Source organism: Lemur catta, chromosome 1, assembly GCF_020740605.2.
Source record: "Lemur catta isolate mLemCat1 chromosome 1, mLemCat1.pri, whole genome shotgun sequence".
NCBI classification, from domain to species: Eukaryota; Metazoa; Chordata; class Mammalia; order Primates; family Lemuridae; genus Lemur; species Lemur catta.
Genome location: NC_059128.1, coordinates 110,616,938 through 110,639,556, shown reverse-complemented (window position 1 = coordinate 110,639,556; position 22,619 = coordinate 110,616,938). Strand labels below are relative to the sequence as shown.

General features: G+C 54.9%; 2 protein-coding genes across 17 annotated transcripts; both read left to right on the top strand.

Annotated features, from left to right (window-relative positions):
• The first annotated feature begins 185 nt into the window (after positions 1–185).
• On the top strand, positions 186–9,670 carry ODAD3 (outer dynein arm docking complex subunit 3). 2 transcript variants are annotated; one of them, XM_045546445.1, is made up of 13 exons: positions 186–558; positions 2,190–2,311; positions 2,418–2,495; positions 4,478–4,648; positions 4,743–4,844; positions 4,940–5,065; positions 5,206–5,328; positions 5,880–6,032; positions 6,994–7,154; positions 7,248–7,404; positions 8,060–8,215; positions 8,643–8,727; positions 8,919–9,670. In XM_045546445.1, the coding sequence occupies exons 1-13, from the start codon at positions 315–317 to the stop codon at positions 9,035–9,037; spliced, it is 1,797 nt and encodes a 598-aa protein (XP_045402401.1). In that variant the 5' UTR covers positions 186–314; the 3' UTR covers positions 9,038–9,670. The 2 variants fall into 2 exon arrangements, with proteins under 2 accessions (XP_045402401.1, XP_045402395.1); XM_045546439.1 differs by having other exon boundaries at positions 8,916–9,670.
• A 64-nt stretch (positions 9,671–9,734) lies between these two features.
• On the top strand, positions 9,735–22,408 carry RGL3 (ral guanine nucleotide dissociation stimulator like 3). Of its 15 annotated transcripts, none has more exons than XM_045546358.1 (19): positions 9,735–9,842; positions 10,334–10,447; positions 11,087–11,310; positions 11,478–11,531; positions 11,715–11,929; positions 15,234–15,328; positions 15,450–15,665; positions 16,369–16,472; positions 16,574–16,658; positions 17,991–18,047; positions 18,155–18,241; positions 18,380–18,412; positions 18,505–18,626; positions 19,325–19,420; positions 19,511–19,579; positions 19,669–19,765; positions 20,623–20,823; positions 20,912–21,026; positions 22,034–22,408. In XM_045546358.1, the coding sequence occupies exons 1-19, from the start codon at positions 9,810–9,812 to the stop codon at positions 22,153–22,155; spliced, it is 2,139 nt and encodes a 712-aa protein (XP_045402314.1). In that variant the 5' UTR covers positions 9,735–9,809; the 3' UTR covers positions 22,156–22,408. The 15 variants fall into 15 exon arrangements, 11 of the variants coding, with proteins under 11 accessions (XP_045402314.1, XP_045402322.1, XP_045402330.1 ...); XM_045546366.1 differs by having other exon boundaries at positions 15,234–15,358; positions 20,671–20,823; XM_045546374.1 differs by having other exon boundaries at positions 15,234–15,358; positions 22,082–22,408.
• The last annotated feature ends 211 nt before the right edge of the window (positions 22,409–22,619 follow it).

The window sequence follows — 22,619 nt, the reverse complement described above, 5'->3', positions numbered from 1 at the left end:
GAGCATGTGATCCTCAAAGTACCCTCCCCTACAGTCCTGTTGCGCGGCTCTGCCCCGCCCCCTGATAGGACTGCCCCTCCGCGCAGCGTCAGCCAATGAAAGTGGTGCAATGAAACGCGGGTGGTCTCCATGGAAACACCGGAGGGAGGCGGGGAGGAAGTTACCTAGCAACTGGGAGATGCTGAGAGGCCCCGCCAAGCGGTCGGAAAGTGCATTCCCAGAGCCCAAGGAACTCGAGCTGACAGATCCTGGACTGGGGCGACTGACTCCTAGTTGACCCCCAGACCCCAGGGGCCCTCGGCCCCAACCCAATCATGACGTCTCCCCTGTGCTGGGCGGCCGCCACCAACGCCCTTCCTGCTCAGGACCAGGTTACGACGCCATCTTCAAAGGTCAAAAACAGGAGGGCTCCGCCCAAGTATGGCCACCCCCGAAGCAAGGGCGCGGTCCAGGCCTGGCCCCCACCCCATTTCAAGGTCGGACGCCTCCGCCGCGGTGTGGGGAAGTCCACTGTGCACTCGCAGGTGGCTGAGTTACAAAGAAAGATACAACTGTTAGGTAAGATGGCTCCAGAGAGCACAGAGGGTCAGGGGTCAACTGTGTCCACACAGTCTTCTCACCAGACATAGTGTGACAAAGGCCTTTCACCAGCATGACTCTAGGTGGCCGTGGCTTTCCTCATCTCACTGTTAAAACTTCTCCTGAGCTCAGCACTGAGTGTATTTCATACTTTAATGTAACTTCAGCTCTTCTATTATGTATGTGGTGGTAAAGACTACAGATTTCAGAGCCAGATTTTCTGGGTTGAAATCCTGGCTCTTCACAATAATCGTTTGACCTTGAGGAACTAAGAGTAACCCAATTATTCTCAGTTTCTTCATATGTTAAATGGAGATAGTAAACATATAACATAGGTACTTGAAATATGTAACATGCTTAGAATAGTACCTGGTATACAGTAAAGTACTGTAAAGTGCAAACCAGTGGTTCTCAATGGAGGAGGGTATTTGGCTCCCCAGGGGCAGTTTGGCAATATCTGGAGACATTTTTGATTGTCACACTGTTTGGGGGGGTGTCTGCTACTGGCATCTAGTGGGTAGAGGCCAGGATGCTGCTCAACATCCTCCAAGGCACAGGACAGCTCCCCACAGCAAATATTAATAATTATCCAGCCTAGATGTCAGTGGTGTCGAGGTTGAGGAATCCTTGGGTGTAAGCTATTAATGGTATTATCATTTTTATTATTATTAAGAGGTAATGTTGCATAGTTGTTGAAGGTGTGGGTGCAGGAATGAGACTGAATGTGACCTTGAACAACGTAAACCAGTCTGAGCCTCAGTCTCCTCATCTGCGAAATGGGTATGATATGCATACAGATATGTGCCTATTGGCATATGATATATGGTACATGGAAACCTCTTAGTCCAGCATCCAACACATAATACAAGCTCAAAGTGAAGTACAGTGGATCCTTGAGCACCATGGGTTTGACCTGTGCAGATCCGCTTACATGCAAATTTTTTGAATACATAGAGTTGGCCTTCCATGGGTTCCACGTCTATTAATACAACCAAACTAGGATCAACAATACCGTATTCTCACGATACAAACCCGAGTGTATGGAGGGCCAACTTTTCATATATGCAGGTTCTGCGGGGCTGACTACGGGACTTGAGTATGTGTGGATTTTGTTATAATCAGGAGTCCCAGAACCCATCCGCTAAGTATACTGAGTGACGACTGTATTACTATAATGTTAAGTTGACGATTGCATAAAAATCTTGCCTCCCGAGGCCGGGTGCGGTGGCTCATGCCTGTAATCCTAGCACTCTGGGAGGCCCAAGCGGGAGGATCGCTCGAGGTCAGGAGTTTGAAACCAGCCTGAGCAAGAGAGAGACCCCGTCTCTACTAAAAATAGAAAGAAATGATCTGGACAGCTAAAAATATATATAGAAAAAAATTAGCCGGGCATGGTGGCACATGCCTGTAGTCCCAGCTACTCGGGAGCCTGAGGCAGTAGGATCGCTTGAGCCCAGGAGTTTGAGGTTGCCGTGAGCTAGGCTGACGCCACGGCACTCTAGCCCGGGCAACAGAGTGAGACTCTGTCTCAAAAAAAAAAAATTGCCTCTGGGATGTTGAAGCCACCCAGTGACACTGAGCTGTGTCTGCCCACCTCACCCACCCCCTAGAGGGTGACCGGAAGGCCTTTCATGAGAGCTCCCAGTGGAACATAAAGAAGAACCAGGAGACCATTAATCAGCTCCGTGAGGAGACTAAGGCACTGGAACTACAGCTGATGGACCTGCTCAAGGTGAGGGTGCAGAGGCAGGTGAAGGGATTCCAGGGGACAGGGAGGCAGCCTGGCCTCAGGTGGAGGTGACCTGGGTGGAGGAATGACTGGAATCCTCTCTATGCAGGGAGATGAGAAAGTGGTCCAGACAGTGATTCAGGAATGGAAGTCAGAGAAGCCATACCTGAAGAACAGGACAGGCCAGGTTTGCTCCACTCTTACCCCACTGCCCATCACCCTTCACTTCCAGCCTGGGTCCCTTCCCCTCTGGACTTCCTATCTCTAGTCCCACCCTCTCCAATCCTTCCTCCATGCAAGCCGCCATCCATGTGCTCACTCAATTCCATCTTTATTATGAACTGTGCTTGCACCTGACATGGTGTTAGGTGCAGTGATAAAAACAGACCAAGTCTCCACTCCCAAAAATCTCATATCTTCTGAGCACAGTGGCTCACACCTATCATCCCAGCACTTTGGGAGGCCAACACAGGACAAACACTTGAAGCCAGGAGTCTGAGACCAGCCTGGGCAACATAGCAAGATGTCATCTGTACACAAAATTTTAAAAATTAGCCAAGTGTGGTATTGTGTGCCTTCTCGGGAGGCTGAGGTGGGAGGATTGCTTGAGTGCAGGAGTTCGAGGCTGCAGTGAACTATGATTGCGCCACTGCACTGAACTCACTGACAGAGTGAGATCCTATCTCTTAAAAAAAAGAAAGGAAAAACAAAAAAGCATATATCTCAGTGGGGGAAACAGAAAAAAAAAAAAAAAAACGCCAAATACAAGACCAGCCTGAGCAAGAGCAAGACCCCATCTCCACTAAAAATAGAAAAAAAGTAGCTGGGTGATATGAAAAATTAGCCAGGTGTGGTGGCACGTGGCTGTAGTCCCAGCTACTCGGGAGGCTGAGGCAGGAGGATCGCTTGAGCCCAGGAGTTTGAGGTTGTTGTGAGCTAGGCTGATGCCACGGCACTCTAGCCCAGGCAACAGAGCGAGACTCTGTCTCAAACAAACAAACAAACAAAGTCATTTCTAGTAATACCTGGAGAAATGAATAAAACAAAACAGTGTGATTTGCTAGAGAGGGGTGGGGACAGGATGGGCACTTTAGATTTGGGGGTGGGGTCAGCAAAGAGCTGTCATTCTCTTCTGAAAATGACATTTGAGCTGAGAATGGGACAGGCAGGAAAAGATTTGGGGAAGAGCATGCTCCAGGCAGAGAGAACAGCAAGTGCAAAGGCCCCAGAGTAGGAACAAGCTTAAAATGTTGGAGATAGAAAGAGAGGCTAGGGTGGCAAGAGAGTGAGTGAAGGGTACTCTGTAGCAGATGAGGTAGAGATGACAGCCAGGGCTCAGCCATGCAACAGGCATTGTTGGCCATGATGAAGACCATGAACTTCATAGCAAGAATCAGAGACTTGGAAAATGGACTTTGAGGAGGAAAGAAGGCAGGCCAGGCATAGGTCATCCAGGTGAAATATGGGGCCGGGTGTGGTGGCTCACACCTGCAGTCCCACCACTTTGGGAAGCCAAGACAGAAGGATCACTTGAGCCCAGGAATTCGAGGCTGCAGTGAGCTATGATAGCACCACTGCACTCCAGCCTGGGTGACAGAGTGAGACCTTGTCTCTTAAAAAAAAAAAAAAAATGGTGTTGGCTGCACTAGGATAAAAGCGATGGAAATGGAAGGAAAGAGAGATCTCCAGAGGAACCTTTGAAATAGAACAGAATTTGGTAACAAATTGGATGTAGATGGGAAAGAAAGAAAGAAAGTTGAAGATGGCATCAAGGTTTTGTGTTCAAGCACTCGGAAGGATGGAGCCGCCATGATCTGAGATGGGAGATGTGAGAAGGGCAGGTTTGGGGGACTATTGTGTGCTTGATTTTGGACGCGATGGTTTTGAGGCACCTGTGGAGACAGCTGGAAGGCAGTGTATATTTGGAAACGTGAGCCTGGAGTTCAAAGATTCGGCTGTCTTCAATATACAGATGGCTTTTAAAACCCTGAGACTGCGTAATGTCACCAGGACAGAGAGGAGAGCCTCGGGTGCTCTCTCCAAAGACAAAGGAAATGGAGAAGGGGTGGCCAGGGAGGGACAGTGTGGTCCCGGAAGTCACAATATGGGAGAAGGAAGGACTAGGTGGGGGTTCAGGCCCCGCCCCTGCTCTCGCTCCCCTCCCTGCAGCAGGCCCTGGAGCTCCTGGACCACCGGCTCAGCGAGAAGGTGAAGCAGCTCAATGCGCTACGGCACCAGGTAGTGTTGAGGCAGAGCCGGCTGGAAGAGCTCCAGCTCCAGCACCGCCTTCGCCACCTGGAGATGGCCGAGGCGCGTGACAGCAACACGGAGGTAGCCAAGGTAGGGCCCGTAGGGCTGGTGAGGCCTGCGAGCCAGGGTCCCGGGAGAGCTATTGAGGGCGGAGGGGACTCAGCACAGCTGTGCGGCCCTTTAGACCATGCGCAACCTGGAGAACCGCCTGGAAAAGGCCCGGATGAAGGCGGAAGAGGCAGAACACATAACCAGCGTGTACCTGCAGCTCAAGGCCTATCTACAGGTGGGGACTAGGACAGCTAGGGAGCGGAGGCAAGTAGGGAGGGCAAGCCTGGCCAGGGACAGCAGTCACAGGCCTGCCCCACCCCCACGCCCCAGGAGGAGAGCCTTAACTTCCAGAACTGGCTGGACTTCATGGAGGCTGAGGTGGTGAGGACCAAACACGAGCTGGAGGAACTACATGTGGTGAACCAAGAGGCCCTCAATGCCCGGGACTTTGCGAAGGTGCCAGCCCGCCTGCCCCTGGGGGTTCTGCACAGCTGCCGCGGTCCCCAGCCCCTCCCACGTATCTACCAGTACCCTGCGGAGAGCCGAGCCTCGAGGCAGGTGCCAGCCTGTCCCCCTGCTCCCGTGGCCCCTTCCAGAACCAGCTGCAGTATCTGGAGGAGACCGTGCTACAAGAGCGCAGGAAGCGCGAGCGCTATGTGACTGACTGCAAGAAGCGTGCGGAGGAAAAGAAACTGGAGAATGAGCGCATGGAGCGCAAGGTGGGAGCACCCAGGGGTCCAGGGATGTGGGCCCAGCCCACCCATGACCTGGCTCTTCCTGATCTAGACCTTTTCCCAACTCTTAAGGGTTCTCCTAACCCGGCCCCCTCCCTGACTCCACCCCCACTAGATGCAAGGACTCCTCCCACATCCCTGACCCTGCCCTCCCCTACTTCCCACCTGATTGCCCCATTTTGGCTCTGACATGGCGTCCAGCCCTCCCCTTACTCATTGACCATCCTTCCCCGCCTGACTAGGCCCCCAGTCCTAAATCTGACTCTGACTCTAGCCCAGCTATTACCTAAGACCCCATTGCCTCTCTTGACTTTGTCCCCCCCTCCCCCCTACACCTTGCCCAGCCTTTACCAAGGCCCTGTCCCGCCTTCCTGACCCCTGCCCCTGTGCCCTTCCTGGCCCCAAGATTTTGCCCGTCCCTCCCCCCACCCCATCCGAGCCTGGTCCCCTCCGGGGCCCCTGTCTGGATTCCCGTCCCTGGCCTCTGCCCTAAGCCCTGTCTGTGAGCTGACCCTGGTCCCGACCTCCACCGGCAGACCCAGCGTGAGCACCTGCTGCTGCAGTCCGAGGATACGACCCAGGACACACTGCGCCCCAAGGAGGAGGAGCTGCGGCGGCGCTGGAGCATGTACCAGATGGAGGTTATCTTCAGCAAGGTCAAGGACGCCACCGGCACAGCCGAGACGCATGTGAGTGCTGCCTGCAGCCCTCTCCACCCCCTAGACGCGCCCCAGCCTTACCCAGGCTGGTGAAACCAACACACCCTGCCTCCCCTCTCTGCCGGGTCAGTTCTTCAGCACACAAACCTGCTCTCTTCCGAAGAGACATCCTTTCCCTCTCCAGCTACTGCCCAGTTTTTCTGCTGCCCTTTCATAGCAAAACCAGCACGAGCTGTCTACACTCGCGGTCATTCCCTCGCCTTCTGTTCTTACACCGCACTGACTTCTTTGGCATGTCAGCTCTAGGAGAACTGGAAATTTTCTCTCTCTTGTTTTTTGTCTCTAGTTCCTGCAAAACGGCCTGGGATACAGTAGATGGCCCAGTGTCACATTCAGATCTGGGCAAACAGGGTCCCTAACTTTGCAGCCTCTTCCTTGAAATATTCTAAGACTACTGTGTCCCCCTCAGGTGCCTGGTTCCCGGCTGCGAACGCTGGACCCTAGCCCAGTTTCTCCCCTTTGGGTGCCCTCCAGCTCCCTGCTAGGTCCACCCCCAGGAGTCTAGAACTCCAATCTATGAGGCCATTTGGGGGCACCTAGGCGATTGGCCCCTTTCCAGAAGCGGGCCTGGCTAGGAGATCGCTCCAGGGATGGGCGATATTCCTTTGCAGAGTTGGGCGAGATTTGCCGACAGAAGTTGCTGGCACATAGATTTTGCAAAGCAGTTGTGCTCCTCGCCGCGGCTGCCCCCGCATGCTGATTTTGGCTGATTCTAATTCCTTATATAGACAAGAAAGGGCCCCGCAAAAAATGATATATTGGGGCTGCACACCCTTGAAGCAGCCCTGAGTCCAACCCACAGAGTCCCCAGACATCGCTGTGCTAGCCATCAGCTTAGGCCGCCTGTTCTGCGTCCTGGGGGGAAATGGAGATGGAGCGCAGCTGTGCCTCCCTAAGGCCCTGGTTCTGACTGGTGCTGGGTGGCCTGCAGACGGTGGTGCGGCGGTTCCTGGCCCAGGCCGACACCTTCGAGCAGTTGGAGACACTCAAAAGGGAGAATGAGCAGGCGCTGGGGAAGCTGAAGCAAGAGAAGCAGCGGCTACAGCGGGAACTCGAAGACCTCAAGTACTCCGGGGAGGCCATGCTGGTGAGGTGAGGCCGCGGTGCCCCAGGGAGGGCGTGGAAGGTGCGGGGTCCGCTGAGCTCCAGCCGAGCCCAGGCAGATGACCTCCCCGCTCCCTGCAGCCAGCAGAAGCTACAAACCGAGATTGAGGGGCGTCTTAAGGCGGAGGAGAAGCGGCAAGCTGAGGCCCAGGGTCAGCTGGAGCGCACCTTGCGGGCGATGCAAACTGCCAAGGAGAGCCTGGAGCACCTGGCGAGCAAGCTCAACCGCATCACCGTGGTAGGCCCCAGCCCCGAGGAAGCCCCACCAGACCCCTCACAGATCGTACCAGGCCTAGCCACGCAGCAGGGGTTCCCGCCACACTGGCCGGCCCCAGGAAGCCCATGCCGTCCTCTGTCCTGGACATCAGAGGCGCTGCCTAGTGGAGAAGTCCCTCCTACAGGGAAGCCCCACGCCACTGCTCAAGAGTCCTCACCCAGCATTCCTGGCGAAGGCCTTTTCACTTGCCAAGAGCCCCAAGACTTCAGATACTCTGTCCAGCCTCAAGTTCTGCCCCCACGGGAAAGTCCTACCCTGCCCCCACCCAAAACCTCAGAGACCCTGCCCTAATCCTGGAGCGGCCTGAGCCAGGAGAAGTCGCATCCTACCCGCAGCTGAGGCACATTTCTGCAGAAGACCATCGTCATAATGACCTCTCTCCAGTTATACACCAAAAGCATCCCCCTACCGTTTTCCTATATCATTAGGGTTCAGAGGCCCCGCCCTCACAGGCGTGGCCTTGACTTCAGAATCCCCGCCCCCAGAGGCTAGCACCACCCCCGTTGGTGGCCCTTACCTCAAGGCCCCGCCCATGAGAGAAAGCTCCGCCCTTAGGTGGGGCCTGTCACCGAGGCCCCGCCCCTCTGGGCTGACCCTGCTCCGCCCCTGGCCGCAGGAGAACAGCCGCTTTGCGGGAAAGGAGTTGGATCCCAAGGCAGGTGACTATCTGCCGAACCTGCTGGGCCTGGTGGAAGAAAAGCTGCTGAAACTACAAGGGCAGCTCGAGAGCCAGGACGTGCCGGAGATGCTGCGGCACATCGCAGACCGCGAGGTGCTCCTGCGGCCAGAGGCCAGGGGTCCCGAGGCCAGGGAGTGGGGCTGAGGGTGTGGGGCTGAGTGGGAAAGCCAGAAAGCCGGGAGCAGCAACCCTCGGGAGGCCATTGTGGAGGCTCATGAGCCAGGAAGGGGCCTTAGGGACAATGGGTGAGGTTTGAGGGTGAGCCCGTTGAAGCCAGAAGAGCTGCATGCAGGACCTGGGAGGCTAGGGGATCAGGGGTCGGCCTCAAGAGGCCTAGGGACAGGGCCCAGGGACCAGGCGTGGGCCTGAGTGACAAAGGGGGGAGCTGAGAAGGAGGGATAGGAGTGGACAGTGGTCTCTGGAATCAGGGCGTATCTCGGAATGGGGTGGGGAGGAGGGAGAACGGGACTTCTCTGTGGCCCCTGCCCTGCCCACACTCTTCTCTCCTGTCCTCCCATAGTTCTACGCCACCTTAGAGGGAAAGCTGCCCCAGTACAACACCCGCGTCACCCTGCCTCTTGTCAGTTCCAAGGACAAGTTCTTTGGTCAGTACGGCCGGAGGCACCGAGAGGGGGTAGAAAGGGATTGGGGTGGGGCCCCAAGCCCAGGAGCAGGGAGTGGTCTGATGCCCAGCCCAGGGCAAGGTAGGAATGGAGGGGTAAAGGCTGAGAAGGGAAATCTGAGCCGGGACCCTGTATCCCGAACCGCCCCCCTCCGGCCTCGGTGCCTCCAGCAGATGAAGAGGAGAGTGAGGACGAGGACAACGAGGTGGTGAACCGCGCAGCGCTCAAGATCCGTTCCCAGAAATTAATCGAAAGCCGCAACAAGAAGCGCAATCGCTCACGGAGGTCCTAGACTCACTCTCGCGCTCGCCTGGCGCCTGGGGGCCCCTTCGGAGCCCCCATCGCCTCTGGGCCCAGCGCGGGCCCACGGGGCCCCTCAAGGGCTGAACGCGCCCTGTACCCTGTACCCGGAGCGGGGCGGACCAGCGGCGCCGGAGGAGAGGTGAGGGCCATGCCGGACGTTCCCACAGTAAATCTCCCAGCGGGTCTGCTCCGGTCTCGGAATCGCGCAATAAAGGTCACCCACCAGCCCCGTGGGTATTCGCCTGTTCTTGACCCCTCACCGCCCAAGAGAAGGCTGTCCCTCAAAACCCAAGGTCATAGACTCGGGTCCCTCCAACTTGGGACATGAGGACTCCCATCAACTGGTGACACAGTTCCCCCTTCCTTTCCCTCCAGAGAAGTGGGAGATAGGCCCACACTTGGGGCAGGCTAGCCCTTCCCACCTGAGGACACAGAACTCTCCACCGGGGCTGCGGACCTGACCCCACTTAGCTATACACACTAGCTCCCTCACATATGGGGATAGAGAAAGCCCCATCCCCTGGGGACAGATTGATATGCACCTATCGGGAGAGCCGGGAGCTCTCGCGGGTGGGCCTGGACGCTGGGGTCCGGCGGGTGGCATCGGAGAGACGTGGGTCCCGCCCGTTCCGCCCCGCCCCGCCCCACGGAGCCCGGCCGCCCCGCCCCACCCGGCCAGCCCCAGCGCCCGGCCACTGTCCGCCACCCGCCGGCCCTTCCGCCTCACTCAGCGGCGCCACGGGAAGGGACGGGCGCGTGCCATGGAGCGGACAGCAGGCAAGGAGCTCGCCCTGGTAAGGGGACAGGGAGTCCGGGCACCCCTCTCATCCCTGGTAACCCGAGGTCCAGAAACTCCAGGAGGTCCAGAAACTCCAGGTGCCCGACGTCGGACCCTTTCTCCTCCCAAAGTGGACCTGCCTTGGAGTCACCTACCGGCGACTCACGGCTCTTGACCCAGTGAAGTGGCTGGTTCCTCTTAAGGAGTGTGTGTGGGGGGTGGGGGGGCGGTCTCTGAGCGCGTCTGACGGAGGGGTCAGCGACAGATTCCATGAGACTGGACCCTGGAACATCCCCAAATGTCACCCCATCCCCTCGAGACCTGGGAGGATGGTATCCCCGGCCAGGAGGGGACTGGTCTGGGACCCTGGCCCAAGTCTCTCAGACTCCGACGGGGAAGGGGACGCGGAATGGAGCTGGAAGACCCGGCCTGAGTCCACGTGGCTTAAGGGGGACTGAGGCCCCGGGCCGCTCCCCCGCAACGCCCTGAGCCCGCCTCCGCGTCCAGGCGCCGCTGCAGGACTGGGGCGAGGAGACCGAGGACGGCGCGGTGTACAGTGTCTCCCTGCGGCGTCAGCGCAGTCAGCGCTCGAGCCCGGGGGAGGGGCCTGGGGGCAGCCAGGTGAGGAAGGGGTTGGAGGGTGGCGCGGGGCGGGAGGCGACCCGGCGAGGGCGGGGCAGAGCGCAGGGGCCTGGGAGGAACAGGTGAGGGCGGAGCTGGGGCAGCCAGGTGCAGCGGGCCCCAGGAAGGGCGGGGCCCAGAGGCGACCAGGTGAGGGTAGAAAGGGGGAGGCCAGGTAAGTGGGGTAGATCCAGAGAATGGAATGGGGCCCTGTGATGGCTGCGCGGTTCCCAAGACAACCAGGCAAGGGCAGAACTGGACAGCAGGACTGGGAAGGGCAGGTTTAAGTAGGCCGGAGCTGAAAGGAGTGGGGTTTAGAAGTGGCCAGGTGAGCTCATGTGAAGCCGAGGGCAGGGCTGGGCTGGCCAGTGAAGCGCGACTGGAGGCCTGAGAGCAGCCCTGAGGGTGGGAGGTGGCCAAGTGAAGGGGGACACAGGGCAGGGCCTGGGAGGACAAGGTTTTCCAGAGCAGGTTGCAGGAATCATTTGTGGATGGGGCAAAATAAGAACTTCAGGGGCCGGGATTTAGAGGAATGAGATTCGAGAGTGGTGCTAGCGCTGGGCGTGACTGGAAAAGGTGTGTTGGGGGGTGGGGGCAGCACTCCTGGTCTCTCATGGCTGCCCCTCCCCCACCCCACAGGCCGCCACCCTGGCTGCGGACACCTTCCTCCATTACCGCACCAGCAAGGTGCGGGCGCTGAGGGCGGCCCGGCTGGAACGGCTGGTGGGAGAGCTGGTGTCTGGAGACCCTGAGCAGGACCCAAGCTTTGTGCCAGCCTTCCTGGCCACGCACCGGGCCTTTGTGCCCACTGCCCGGGTGCTGGGCTTTCTGCTGCCACCAATGCCACCGCCCCCACCTCCTGGGTCAGTATGGACCCAGAACCTCTATGTTCCCACCCTAGACCCCCACCTGGGCATCCCCCCCACCATCTCAGGCTTGGAACCAGGAAATACCCCCCAAACCCAGAGCCCTCCTCCTAGGCCCCCGCTAGCCCCCACTTCTTCACCTGATCGGGGCTGCCTCTTTGCAGGGTAGCGATCCGGAAGGCAGAGGGACTAGATGTGAGCTTCAACAAGAACCTGAGGTTGGTCCCCCACCACCGGGGTGGGAGAGTTGGGGGACCCTAGAGGTCAAATATCAGTGGTCAGGCCTGAGGGCTAGAGGGTTGGGTAACCTGAGAGTCGCAGGTTAAGTTATGAAAGATCCGGAGTTAGATCTGAGGTCCCCCACTCTGGGCCGGGCTCTGAGGCCCTGCCCCTCTGGCCAGGGCTGTGGTGTCCGTGCTGGGCTCCTGGCTTCGCGACCACCCTCAGGATTTCCGAGACCCACCTGCCCACCCAGACCTGAGCAGTGTCCGAAACTTTCTGGGCTGGGCAGCCCCAGGAGGGGCTGAGGCCCAAGAGGCAGAGAAGCTTCTGGAGGACTTTTTGGAGGAAGCTGAGCAAGAGCAGGAAGAGGAGCAGCTCCCTGCGTCATGGGCAGGTGAGAGGTTTGCGACACTGGTGGCGCTCAGAGAAGGCTTTTCCTGCATACTCCCTCCCCCATGGGCTTTCTCTCTCCTATCAGACAAGGTTTTTAACTCTAAGCCTCAGTTTCCCCACCTGTAAAATGGGGATAATAATTCTTTGTCTGAAGAATACTGAAGAATAGGCCGGGCGCGGTGGCTCACTCCTGTAATCCTAGCCCTCTGGGAGGCCGAGGCCCATGGATCGCTTGAGGTCGGGAGTTCGAGACCAGCCTGAGCGAGACCGCGTTTCTACTAAAAATGCAAAGAAATTATCTGGCCAACTAAAAATATATAGAGAAAAAATTAGCCGGGTATGGTGGCACATGCCTGTAGTCCCAGCTACCCAGGAGGCTGAGGCAGGAGGATCGCTTAAGCCCAGGAGTTTGAGGTTGCTGTGAGCTAGGCTGATGCCACGGCACTCACTCTAGCCTGGGCAACACAGTGAGACTCTGTCTCAAAAAAAAAAAAAAAAAAGAATACTGAAGAATAAACATGTGTCTAGTATTTCCCTCCCTCCATCCTAACTACAAAGATACTACTCCATTGGTCAGGATGCTTTGTGTTTCTAGCCACAAACCATCCTATTACTACTTATCCTAGGAGCTACAGGGACTTGGGTTCAAATCCTAGTACTGCCATTTGCTGACTGGGTGACCTTGGATAAGTCACTTCAGCTCTCTGAGTCTCAGTTTCCTTAGCTGCAAAATGGGGGTGATGACAGAACTTACCTCATGGGACTCTTCATTCATTCAACAAATATTCAGCCACTGGCTCTGGGCACATAAGTTTGGACAGAGGTTCCCAGTTCCCTAGCAAGGATGATCACTAAACAAGTAAACATACATCAAAAGAGCTTGGCATATGGTATTATTTTCATTATTGTTATCACTAATTTTTACTTATTAGATATCTACTGCTTCTAATAAAATGTATATAAGAAGTTGTCAGCTGTGGTGGATCACACCTGTAGTCCCAGCTATTTGGAAGAATCGCTTGAGCCCAGGAGTTCGAGGCTGCAGTGAGTGATGAGGCACTCCAGCCTGGGCAACAGAGCAAGACCCATCTCTAAAAAATAAAAAATGAAAAAAAAATGAATACAAGATGTCATACCAATATTTTCTTGCAGAATAGATGCCAACAAACTATATGGCCCTTTGTAGAAAAAGTTTGCCAACTTTGTCGCAGAGTGCTTTCTGGGGGAGGGAAAAGTATTCGCATACCTCATTCAGGTCTTTATTCAAATGTCACCTCCTCTGGGAGGTTTTCTCTGACCTCCTCCCATCCTATGTCGTACTAGCCTGCCTTATTTTTCTGCATAGCACTCACCACTTTTCTTTCCTCCATTCTTGCTTTTACTCACATCCATAGACTGTAAATGCATGAGAGGAGAAGCATGTCCATCTTGTCCCCAGGGGCAGGAACAACATGGATTAGTTGACTGAATGATTGCATCCTACTTATAAAGTATCATGTTTCACCCATCTGTGTTTGATCTGATCCGTATCGCAAAAGCATCTATATCCCTAATCCTCATCCTTTAATCCCCAGATTAAAGTGACCACATTCCTCTCTGCTTTACAAAGTAGCAGCCACTTCTCTATCCCTGGTGACAAAGTTTCAGTTATTTGTACACTTTTATCCCCCTTTCTTCCCTCCTGTCTACTAAGTATCTTCTGCCTTCAAGCTTTCACCAGCTGATTCTGTCATTAGAGTTTCATAGTCCAATGTGGTAGCCACTAGCCCCTGTGGCTGTTTAAATTAGTTAAAATTATACACAAATAGAAATTCAGGTCTGCAGTCCCACTAGCCACATTTCAACTGTTCAGTAGCCACATTGGTCAGTACAGGTAGAGAACATTTCCACCATTGCAGAATATCGTATGGAAAGTGCTGCCCTAGGCTCCTTGTGGGGAGAGGGAAAAAATGAACATTTATTCAACATCTACTATGTACCAGGCTCTGGGACACACTTTACTTTATTTATTTATTTATTTACTTATTTATTTTTAGAGATGGAATCTTTCTCTGTCACCCAGGCTGGAGTGCAGTGGCGCGATCACAGCTCACTGCAGCCTTCAACTCCTGGGCTCAACCGATCCTCCCGTGTAGCTGGGACTACAGGAGAGCACCGCCAAGACCGGCTAATTTTTCTATTTTTTTCTAGAGATGGGGTCTTGCTCTTGCTCCGGCTGGTCTCAAACTCCTGCGGGCAAGTGATCTTCCCAAATCAGCCTCCCAAAGTGCTAGGATTATAGGGATAAACTACTGCACCCGGACGTTAAACTATTTTTTTCTTTAATGCTTGGGCATGCCTCACTAGGATACATGATGAAGTTGTCTAGTTCCTTTACCTGTTGTAGCATCACAGTGAAGGTGACAACTAGAAATACCAACTAATGCAGCAGAGTGCACTGGCTATGCAAAGACAGCAACATAAATGTTGGCAACATCATTTTCTAAACTTGTGAATAACGCAATTTCTAAATAAAACAAAGTCCAGACTTTCACCATCCTTGCATTCCCGGAGCCAAAATAACTCGTGTTTGCGAGCAAAATAGGTTATAGATGCAGATTATTGCAAAGAGGTTTTTCAACGGCACAAATGTCCTGAGGGACATTTGGAGGCCGGTGGCACAATTTAAGATTCTAACTTCCACAATGTCCCCTAGGGGGCGCCACCATTGAAATCCACTAAAGTATTAAAATCATTCATATTTATAGAGCACTTTAGAGCAGTCTGGCATGCATGTTCTTGTTCATCTTAAAAAACAAAATGCAAATGAAGAAACCAAGGCACAGACAGGCTGAAAGACATGCTTTAGTTTACACAGCAAGCCGGTCGACAAGTTTAGGTTTGAATTTGGGACTTTCTGACAACAGCCTTAACCTCTCCAAAAAGAGGGCAGGTGAATCTTATCCTATTACAGGTTCAACATCATAAAGCTCGATTTTCTACTCCAGCCTTTGAGCATCTGGCTTCAAATCCCCACCCTCCGGTTTACTGAAGGTGTGACTTAAGGCAAATTGTTCCATGCCTCAGTTTTCTTACCTGTAAAAAGTGGATAAATAATAGTCCCTCCCTCCCCGAGTTAGCATGCTGAGTTACCTAGTCAACCATGCTAGGTGCTCAGTGCATATTATATATTCTTAAACACACTAGGGAGGTCTTTGTTTTATAGATCAGGAAGCGAGACTCAGAGATTGGAAGGGACTAGCTGAGATCACACAGCCAGTCTTGGATTCCAGCTTGAGAGTTTTTTCACCTCTTTTAATGCTCAGGACCTTCTAGAGCAGCCCAAAGCCCTGGCCCAGACTCCCCGGAGGGCTGCGTGGAGGAGGAAGGTCCCGAGCTCCTGGACTTCAGCGTGGATGAGGTAGCTGAGCAGCTGACCCTTTTGGACGTGGTGAGGACTTCGGCCCAGGGTGGGATGGGGTGCAGTGGGTTGCGGGCAGGTCTTCTGGGAACAAATCCTACCACCCCCACCCCGAGTCCAGGAGCTCTTCTCGCGCGTGAGGCCCTGTGAGTGCCTGGGCTCCGTGTGGTCGCAGCGGGACCGGCCAGGGGCCGCAGGCGTCTCGCCAACTGTGCGCGCCACCGTGGCCCAGTTCAACACGGTCACGGGCTGTGTGCTGGGCTCCGTGCTGGGGGCGCCGGGCCTGACCGCCCCGCAGAGGGCGCAGCGGCTGGAGAAGTGGATCCGCATCGCCCAGGTGAGTAGAGAGGCGGGGGCGGGGCCTGGCCCCCCCAAGGAGGGCAGGGGGCGGTCTGAAGGCGGCGGAACTGGGTCCAGAAACAAGAGGAGGGTGGGGCTGGGAGGTGCCTAAGGGAACAATTAAGAGGTGGCCTGGACGTGGCTGGGTCTGGGACAGCGGAGGGACACTGGGCGCGTCTAGGGATAAGAGGACGGGAGTAGGGGTGACCGAAAGGAAATAGGATTGGAGCGGGGTCCCGAAAGAGATTAGGGAGGGGAGGGGCAGAAGCCTCCGGGCAGGAAGGAAGGCGAAGTGGGGGCTCCAGAGGGAGAGTAGGGGCGTGTCCAGGAGTGGGAGGGAAAGACGATAAAAGTTGACACGTGGCGGTAACACTTGGTTTCAGGGAGGAGGGCTCTGGGTCCAGGACAGATGCTGTGGGCACATCTAGGGCCCAAGGGGCCTGGGAGAAGTAGGGAACCCGGACGGGAGAAGCCAAGGTCGAGTTAGGGGCTGGAGGGGCACCTGGGGGAGGGACTAGGGCCCGAGGGACTGGGGAGGAGGGACAGGAGAGGACTCCCAGGGGAGGAGGGAGTTTTGGTAGCTTGGCAGATGTGGGTGAGTCATAGAGGTCTATCCTGGCGTCACAAGTCACGAGATCAAAGGTGGATGGTGACTGGAGGTCAGGCATGGGGTCTGACCAGCGCCCCCTCTCCGCCCCCAGCGCTGCCGAGAACTGCGGAACTTCTCCTCCTTGCGCGCCATCCTGTCCGCCCTGCAGTCTAACCCCATCTACCGGCTCAAGCGCAGCTGGGGGGCCGTGAGCCGGTGAGCTGGGGCAGGACCTCCTCCCCACCCCACCCCAGCTCTGCCCCTCCCAGCCGCTGATCTCTGACCTCGCTCCTCTCCTGTCCCCCCACCCCAACCAGGGAACCGTTATCCACTTTCAGAAAACTTTCGCAGATTTTTTCGGATGAGAACAACCACCTCAGCAGCAGAGAGATCCTTTCCCAGGTATAGACGGATGTGGACCCAGCCGATTCCAGATCTAGGACGAGGGACTTGGGGCCAGGCAGGAGGAACCGCCTTGTCGTTGTCAAAACATTCCGTGTCCTTTCCCTACACCTCAGCAACGACCTTTCCCTTGTCCGTGGCCAGCCTCACGTTTCTATTTCCTCTCCTTCCTGCATTATAGTTCACGGTGACTGCCTTATTTATTCATTCGACAAAACACAAGAAGTCACAAGGAAAAGGTTACTTAAGGCCAGAGTCATAGCACAGAGTGAAAAAAAGAAAATTGTGCTTGGGGACTTTACCTCGATAAGCAAAACTAAAAATTGTGTGCCAGTAAGTCTGGTTTATTTATAGGCAAGAGTTAGGTTCTAATTGCAATCAGTTGCTGCTTCTTAAAGTGAATACAGTATAGATGGGGTGGGGTGGGGTGCCTGTTCCCTCGGCCTTGTACATCCTTTACCCCTCAAGTGATGTATGCAACTTGATCATTGAACTCCTGCAGGTGGCTGGGCACAGTGGCTCATGTCTGTAATCCCATCATTTTGGGAGGCTGAGACCAGAGGATCACTTGAGGTCAGGAGTTCAAGACCAGCCTGGGCAAAATAGCAAGACCCCCATCTCTACAAACAGAAAAGAAAAGAAAAATTAGCTGGGCATAGTGGCATGTGCCTGTAATCGCAGCTACTTGGCAGCTGGGATTATAGTTGTGTACCACCACACCTGGCTAATATTTTTCATTTTTTAAGAGATAGGGTCTTGCTATATTGCCTGAGCTGGTCTTGAACTCCTGGCCTCAAGCAATCCTCCTGCCTCAGCTTCCCAAGGGCTGGGATTACAGGTGTGAGCCACTACATCTGGCTAATAAATATCTTGTTAGTGAAGGAATATCTCAAATAATGAGGACAGACAGATGCAGTTCCTGCTCCTGGGGGGAATTCAGACCCCCAAAGGGGAGATTCAGAGGGCAATAGTGACTGTCCCAGTGATTATATAATTACCAAGCAGAGTGATAATATGAAGGTGTTCCCAGGGGATGCCCAGTGGGCCTGTTCCATCCAGGCTGGGGACAAGGATTCTATCCTGTATGAAGGCTGGCTTGGTGTACATGGCACCCACAAACTCCACCTCCCATGGGGCCTGCCCTGTGCTGTTTATCTCTTCCCTCCCTGTCCTCCCACCACATGGGGTGGCCCGACTCCTTGGGTTGGTTCTTCACCACTGGCTTGTGATCGCTGAGAGCCCGATGGGTGCATATGGCGGGTCTTGAGGCATCTTCCCTGAGAAAAGGCCAAAGGTGACTGCAGGGCTGCTCAGCCCTTCCCTTCTCCCCAGGAAGAGGCCACTGAGGGACCTCATGAGGAGGACACCCCCCCAGGAAGCCTGCCCTCAGTGAGTGATGTGGTTTGGGATGGGGACAAGTGGGACTCTCAGGGTGGGGCATGCAGGGTGATGGGGTCAGTGGTGCCCCAGAGTAACAGGACCTTTGGGGGCCGCAGAAACTGCCCCCAGGCCCTGTCCCTTATCTTGGCACCTTTCTCACGGACCTGGTTATGCTGGACACAGCCCTGCCGGACATGTTAGAGGTCTGACCCCTGACCCTTGACTCTTGACCTCAGTTCCATTTGCCTCCAGCACAGTGGGGCTCTTGACATTCCAGCCCCTAACCTTGACCCTTAACCCTTGGCCCTGGAGGCTGCAGTTCAGACAAACTTTGCCTCCAGGGGGAACTCATTAACTTTGAGAAGAGGAGGAAGGTGAGTGGGTGCTCTAGGGTGAGTGCAGGGTGGGGGGGTACCCCCGAGGGTGGGGGTAAGGCAGGGCGGGATCTCAGAGGCTCTCCCCCCAGGAGTGGGAGATCCTGGCCCGCATCCAGCAGCTTCAGAAGCGCTGTCACAGCTACAGGCTGAGTCCCCACCCGCCCGTCTTGGCCGCCCTGCGTGCCCAGCGCCAGCTGAGCGAGGAGCAGAGGTGACTGCCCTGTGGCCTGGCCTTGCCTCTCCCCGGCTGACGGGCTCCATTCATCCCATGCACCTCTCCAGCTCCTCCCAGGACCCTCTCCTAACCTCTGACCCCACCCTAACCTGTGACCTTGTGTTAGTTCCAGCCCAATCAGATCAACCTGTGACCTCAAACTTCGACCGCATCTGACTTTGTGACTTCAATTAGCTGGCCATTCCACTCAATTGTCCCATGTGTTCTCTTCCTCAACTTTGATCCTGTCTGACCCACGACCCCATTCATGACCCCTCACCTGTATCTCTGACCCCATTATTGGCCCCCAGTTCTGAGTCACTCAGTCCCACTTTGATGTTTATTTCACCATCCACCTCTATAGCCCCACTGATTTCTTTCATTCTAACCATTGACCCCAATGGTGACCTGACCCCAATCTGATCCTGAACTTTCACTTTGACTCGATTGAATTCCTAGTTCCCCACTGTGAATCCCCGTGTGACCTGCCAACCAGCCATCCCGTCTCACCCCAGATAAGACTCCAATGGCTCAGTGGCCTTCATTTACTACCCTGACCCTGACATTGGGATTTTACCCCTGGCTGTTCCCCACTTACACCCAAAATGCATCTCCCAACTGAGGCTCACTCTTATCTCTTCATCCCCTGTGGTTCCTGGCCCCACTCCACGCTCATCCACACGTTAACCCCTCAGCTACCGAGTCTCTCGTGTCATTGAGCCACCCGCCGCCTCCTGCCCCAGCTCCCCACGTATCCGGCGACGGATCAGCCTCACCAAGCGCCTCAGTGCGTGAGTCTCTGGGTGTGTGGGGGGGTGATGTGGGCAGATATTGGAGGCAGCTGCTCCTGCCTCAGCCTCACCCCCTGCATCCACCCTCAGGAAGTTGTCCCGAGAGAAAAGTTCATCCCCTGGTGAGAGTCCTGGGGACCTGCCATCACCCACTTCTAGGTGAGCCTCCTGCTTGGCCAAGGGACTAGAGATGGCGAGATCAAGGGTCAGAATGGCAACCCCATGTCGGGCTCTGCGTCTCCCCCAAGTCTGTCCCCAGGGTCCCCCCCATCGAGTCCTAGAACCAAAGACCCTCCTCCTGGAAGTCCTCCAGCCTCTCTAGGGCCCCAGGGCCCCAGCACCAAGGTACCAAGCCCGCTTGTGTGTGCATATGGGACTGCGGGCAGGAGGTTCTATGTAGGTGTGTGTGTGTGTGTGTGTGTGTGTGTGTGTGTGCGTGCATGTGTGCACATGCACACAGGATTGCAAGGCCAGGCATGTCTCCAGCAGACTGGCCAAGCACTCCAGGTATACATCTAGTGAATTCTGTGCATATCTCCACGACCCTGTTTGAGTGATCACCTACCAATCTCGCCTGTGCTCAAATCTGGACCCGTGTCTGCTGACCCACAGGTTACTCTTGGGTAAAATCACACACTTTTTTGAGGACATGCATGTCCCTAGGAATCTACATACATAAAGGGGAAATGTGGATGTGCATGTCCACGGGACTGTGGGGGGGGGTTGTTTATTGACACACACTGTGGGTATACAATTGTGAGCATATTTGTGTACACAGGACTTCTTGTGTGTGAACATGGGTTTGTGTGTATATGGGCCATACATATGTTTATTTCTGTAACAGAGGACCAAGGTCTGTATATGATGGGATGGAGTATATGTGGGCTTGTGTGTGTGCCCTAATTGTGTGTGCCAGGCTTTGGGTGTGTGTGTAGAGGGATTTGTAGTTTATGTCCTCAGGATTATAAACATGGGCCTATTAAACACACTAGTGGGGGCCAGCCACAGTGGCTTATGCCTATAATCCCAGCACTTTGGGAGGCTGAGGCAGGAGGATCGCCTGAGCCCAGGAGTTTGAGGCTGCCGTGAGCTATGATGATGCCACTGCACTCCAACCTGGGCAATGCCAAGATCCTGTCTCTAAAAATATAAAAACAAATACACCAGCTGGGGAGGGATACTATTACTCTCCCACCCCTCAGCATCTGCAGATGAGCAAGGCTGTAGCCCCCAACCCCCACTGCCTGCAGCTGCCCCTGAGCCCGGATCTGTCAGGCCCTCGGCCCTTGGCCTTGACCCTGAGCAGCCCTCGAATCCCCCTCCTGGGGCAGGAGAGCTCTGAGGCCCGTGTCATTCGTGTCAGCATCAACAATGACCATGGGAACCTATATCGGAGCATCTTGGTGAGAGGCTGGGCCTGGGGTCTGCTGGGAACATCCCTGCCCTTGGGGATGGGGCCTTCACACCTCACCTCCCACCCTTCTCTTCCAGCTTACTAGTCAGGACAAAGCCCCCAGCGTGGTGCTGCGAGCCTTGCAGAAGCACAATGTGCCCCAGCCCTGGGCTCATGACTACCAGCTCTTCCAAGTCCTTCCTGGGGACAGGGGTGAGCAGGGACAGCTCAGAGCTCAGGCTGAGGGGCAGCTGGGAGGGCAGCAGACTGACCAGGGTCAAGGGTGGAGATCAAGGTTACCTGGGCTCAGAGGGCCATGAGGTGGTTCAGGCAGAGTAGGGGTAAGAGATAAGGTGGGGATAACAAGTCCTAAAATGTCTGTGGCTCAATTATGTAGGGCCATCAGGTTATCCTGGCTCAGTGTGACAGAGAGGGGCACTGAAGGTTGTCTTCCTGGGATTTATGGGGCAATGAGATTATCCAGGATCAAATGAGAGAAGGGAGCATGGAAGGTTGTCTGACCTTAAGTTTGTAGGTTCATGAAGTTGTTCAGGCTCAGCCTGGTGGGGGAAGACACTCAAGGGGGTCCAGGCTTGGATTTGTGAGGAAATGAGTTTGTCCAGGCTTGCCACAGGGACCCTGAAGTTATCTGAACTTGAGCTGGGAGAGGGCCAAATGGCATTAAACTTAAGGTAAGGGAACATGAAGTTGTCCAGTCTTTGACAGGGAGAAGCAAGAGGTTGGTTGTATTCATGCTGAAGGGCATGGCATGAAGTTGGCTGAACATTAACAAAGAATACAGGAGGTTGTTCAGGTGTCAAGTGTGAGGGCCACAGGCTTCTGCAGGCTAAAAGTGGGGAGTTGTCCAAGTTCATGGTGAGAGCAGCATAAGCTCGGTTGGGAAGTGTTTGCAGGGGAGGGGATGGGTGGCCTGAGTTTGCCCAAACTTGTAGTGTAGGTTTTCTAGACTCCATGGAGTGAGGGGATGATAGGAGGTTGCCCAGGCTTATGGTGGGGGAAAACATGAGGTTGTACAGGCTTCAAGTGAGAAGGTGTTCAGGTTCCCAAGAAGAGGAGATTGAGGTTGGCTCAGCACTGGATGGAGAGGGACCCAAGGCTGTTCAGGCCTTAGGGTGAATGATAGAAGATTACCCAGGTCCTTTGTTTGGGGAGATGCAAGGTTGTACAGGTTTATTACTATCTTCTCCACCTCTGATCAGAGCTCTTGATCCCTGACAATGCCAACGTCTTCTATGCAATGAGTCCAGTTGCCCCCAGAGACTTCATGCTGCGGCGGCGGAAAGACGGGACCCGGCACACTCCTTCTCTCTCCCCGACCTGAGGCTACCTTCTCCTCCAGGACACAGGCCCCATGGGCAGCTTGGGACCTGGCTTCTATCACCATGTGGGGGGCAGTTCTACTGGAAACCTTATATCCCCAGTAGAAGCCATGGTGAGGAGCTTTATCTCATAAACATAGAAAGCAGTGGGGCATTGGGGGTCAGACCTCTCCCCAGAGAAATCTTATGACTGTTGGAGACACATCAGAACTGACAAATGTGGATGAAAACAGTGAGTGAAGTTATGAAACATGATTCAGTCTTGTTTGTTCTCTGCTTGTGCGCCATGTTCACCTTTTATCAAAATAGAAAACAATGATGACATTGAAAATGCAGAGAGTGGGGTGGGAGGTTGCTATTTTTAACAGGGTGATCAGGGAGGACTTTATTGAGGAGGTCACATTCGGGCAGAAGCCTGACTAAAGTGAGGGAATGAGCACAGTGTCTATGCAGCCATCCCCAAACC

Coding starts and splice junctions, on each gene's coding strand:
- ODAD3 (XM_045546439.1), top strand. CDS start 315: ATGACGTCTCCCCTGTGCTGGGCGGCCGCCACCAACGCCCTTCCTGCT. Junction 4,649..4,742: donor GCAACACGGAGGTAGCCAAG/GTAGGGCCCGTA, acceptor GCGGCCCTTTAG/ACCATGCGCAACCTGGAGAA. Junction 6,033..6,993: donor CCGGCACAGCCGAGACGCAT/GTGAGTGCTGCC, acceptor GGTGGCCTGCAG/ACGGTGGTGCGGCGGTTCCT.
- RGL3 (XM_045546350.1), top strand. CDS start 9,810: ATGGAGCGGACAGCAGGCAAGGAGCTCGCCCTG. Junction 11,532..11,714: donor AGCTTCAACAAGAACCTGAG/GTTGGTCCCCCA, acceptor CCCTCTGGCCAG/GGCTGTGGTGTCCGTGCTGG. Junction 15,359..15,449: donor AGCTGACCCTTTTGGACGTG/GTGAGGACTTCG, acceptor CCCCGAGTCCAG/GAGCTCTTCTCGCGCGTGAG.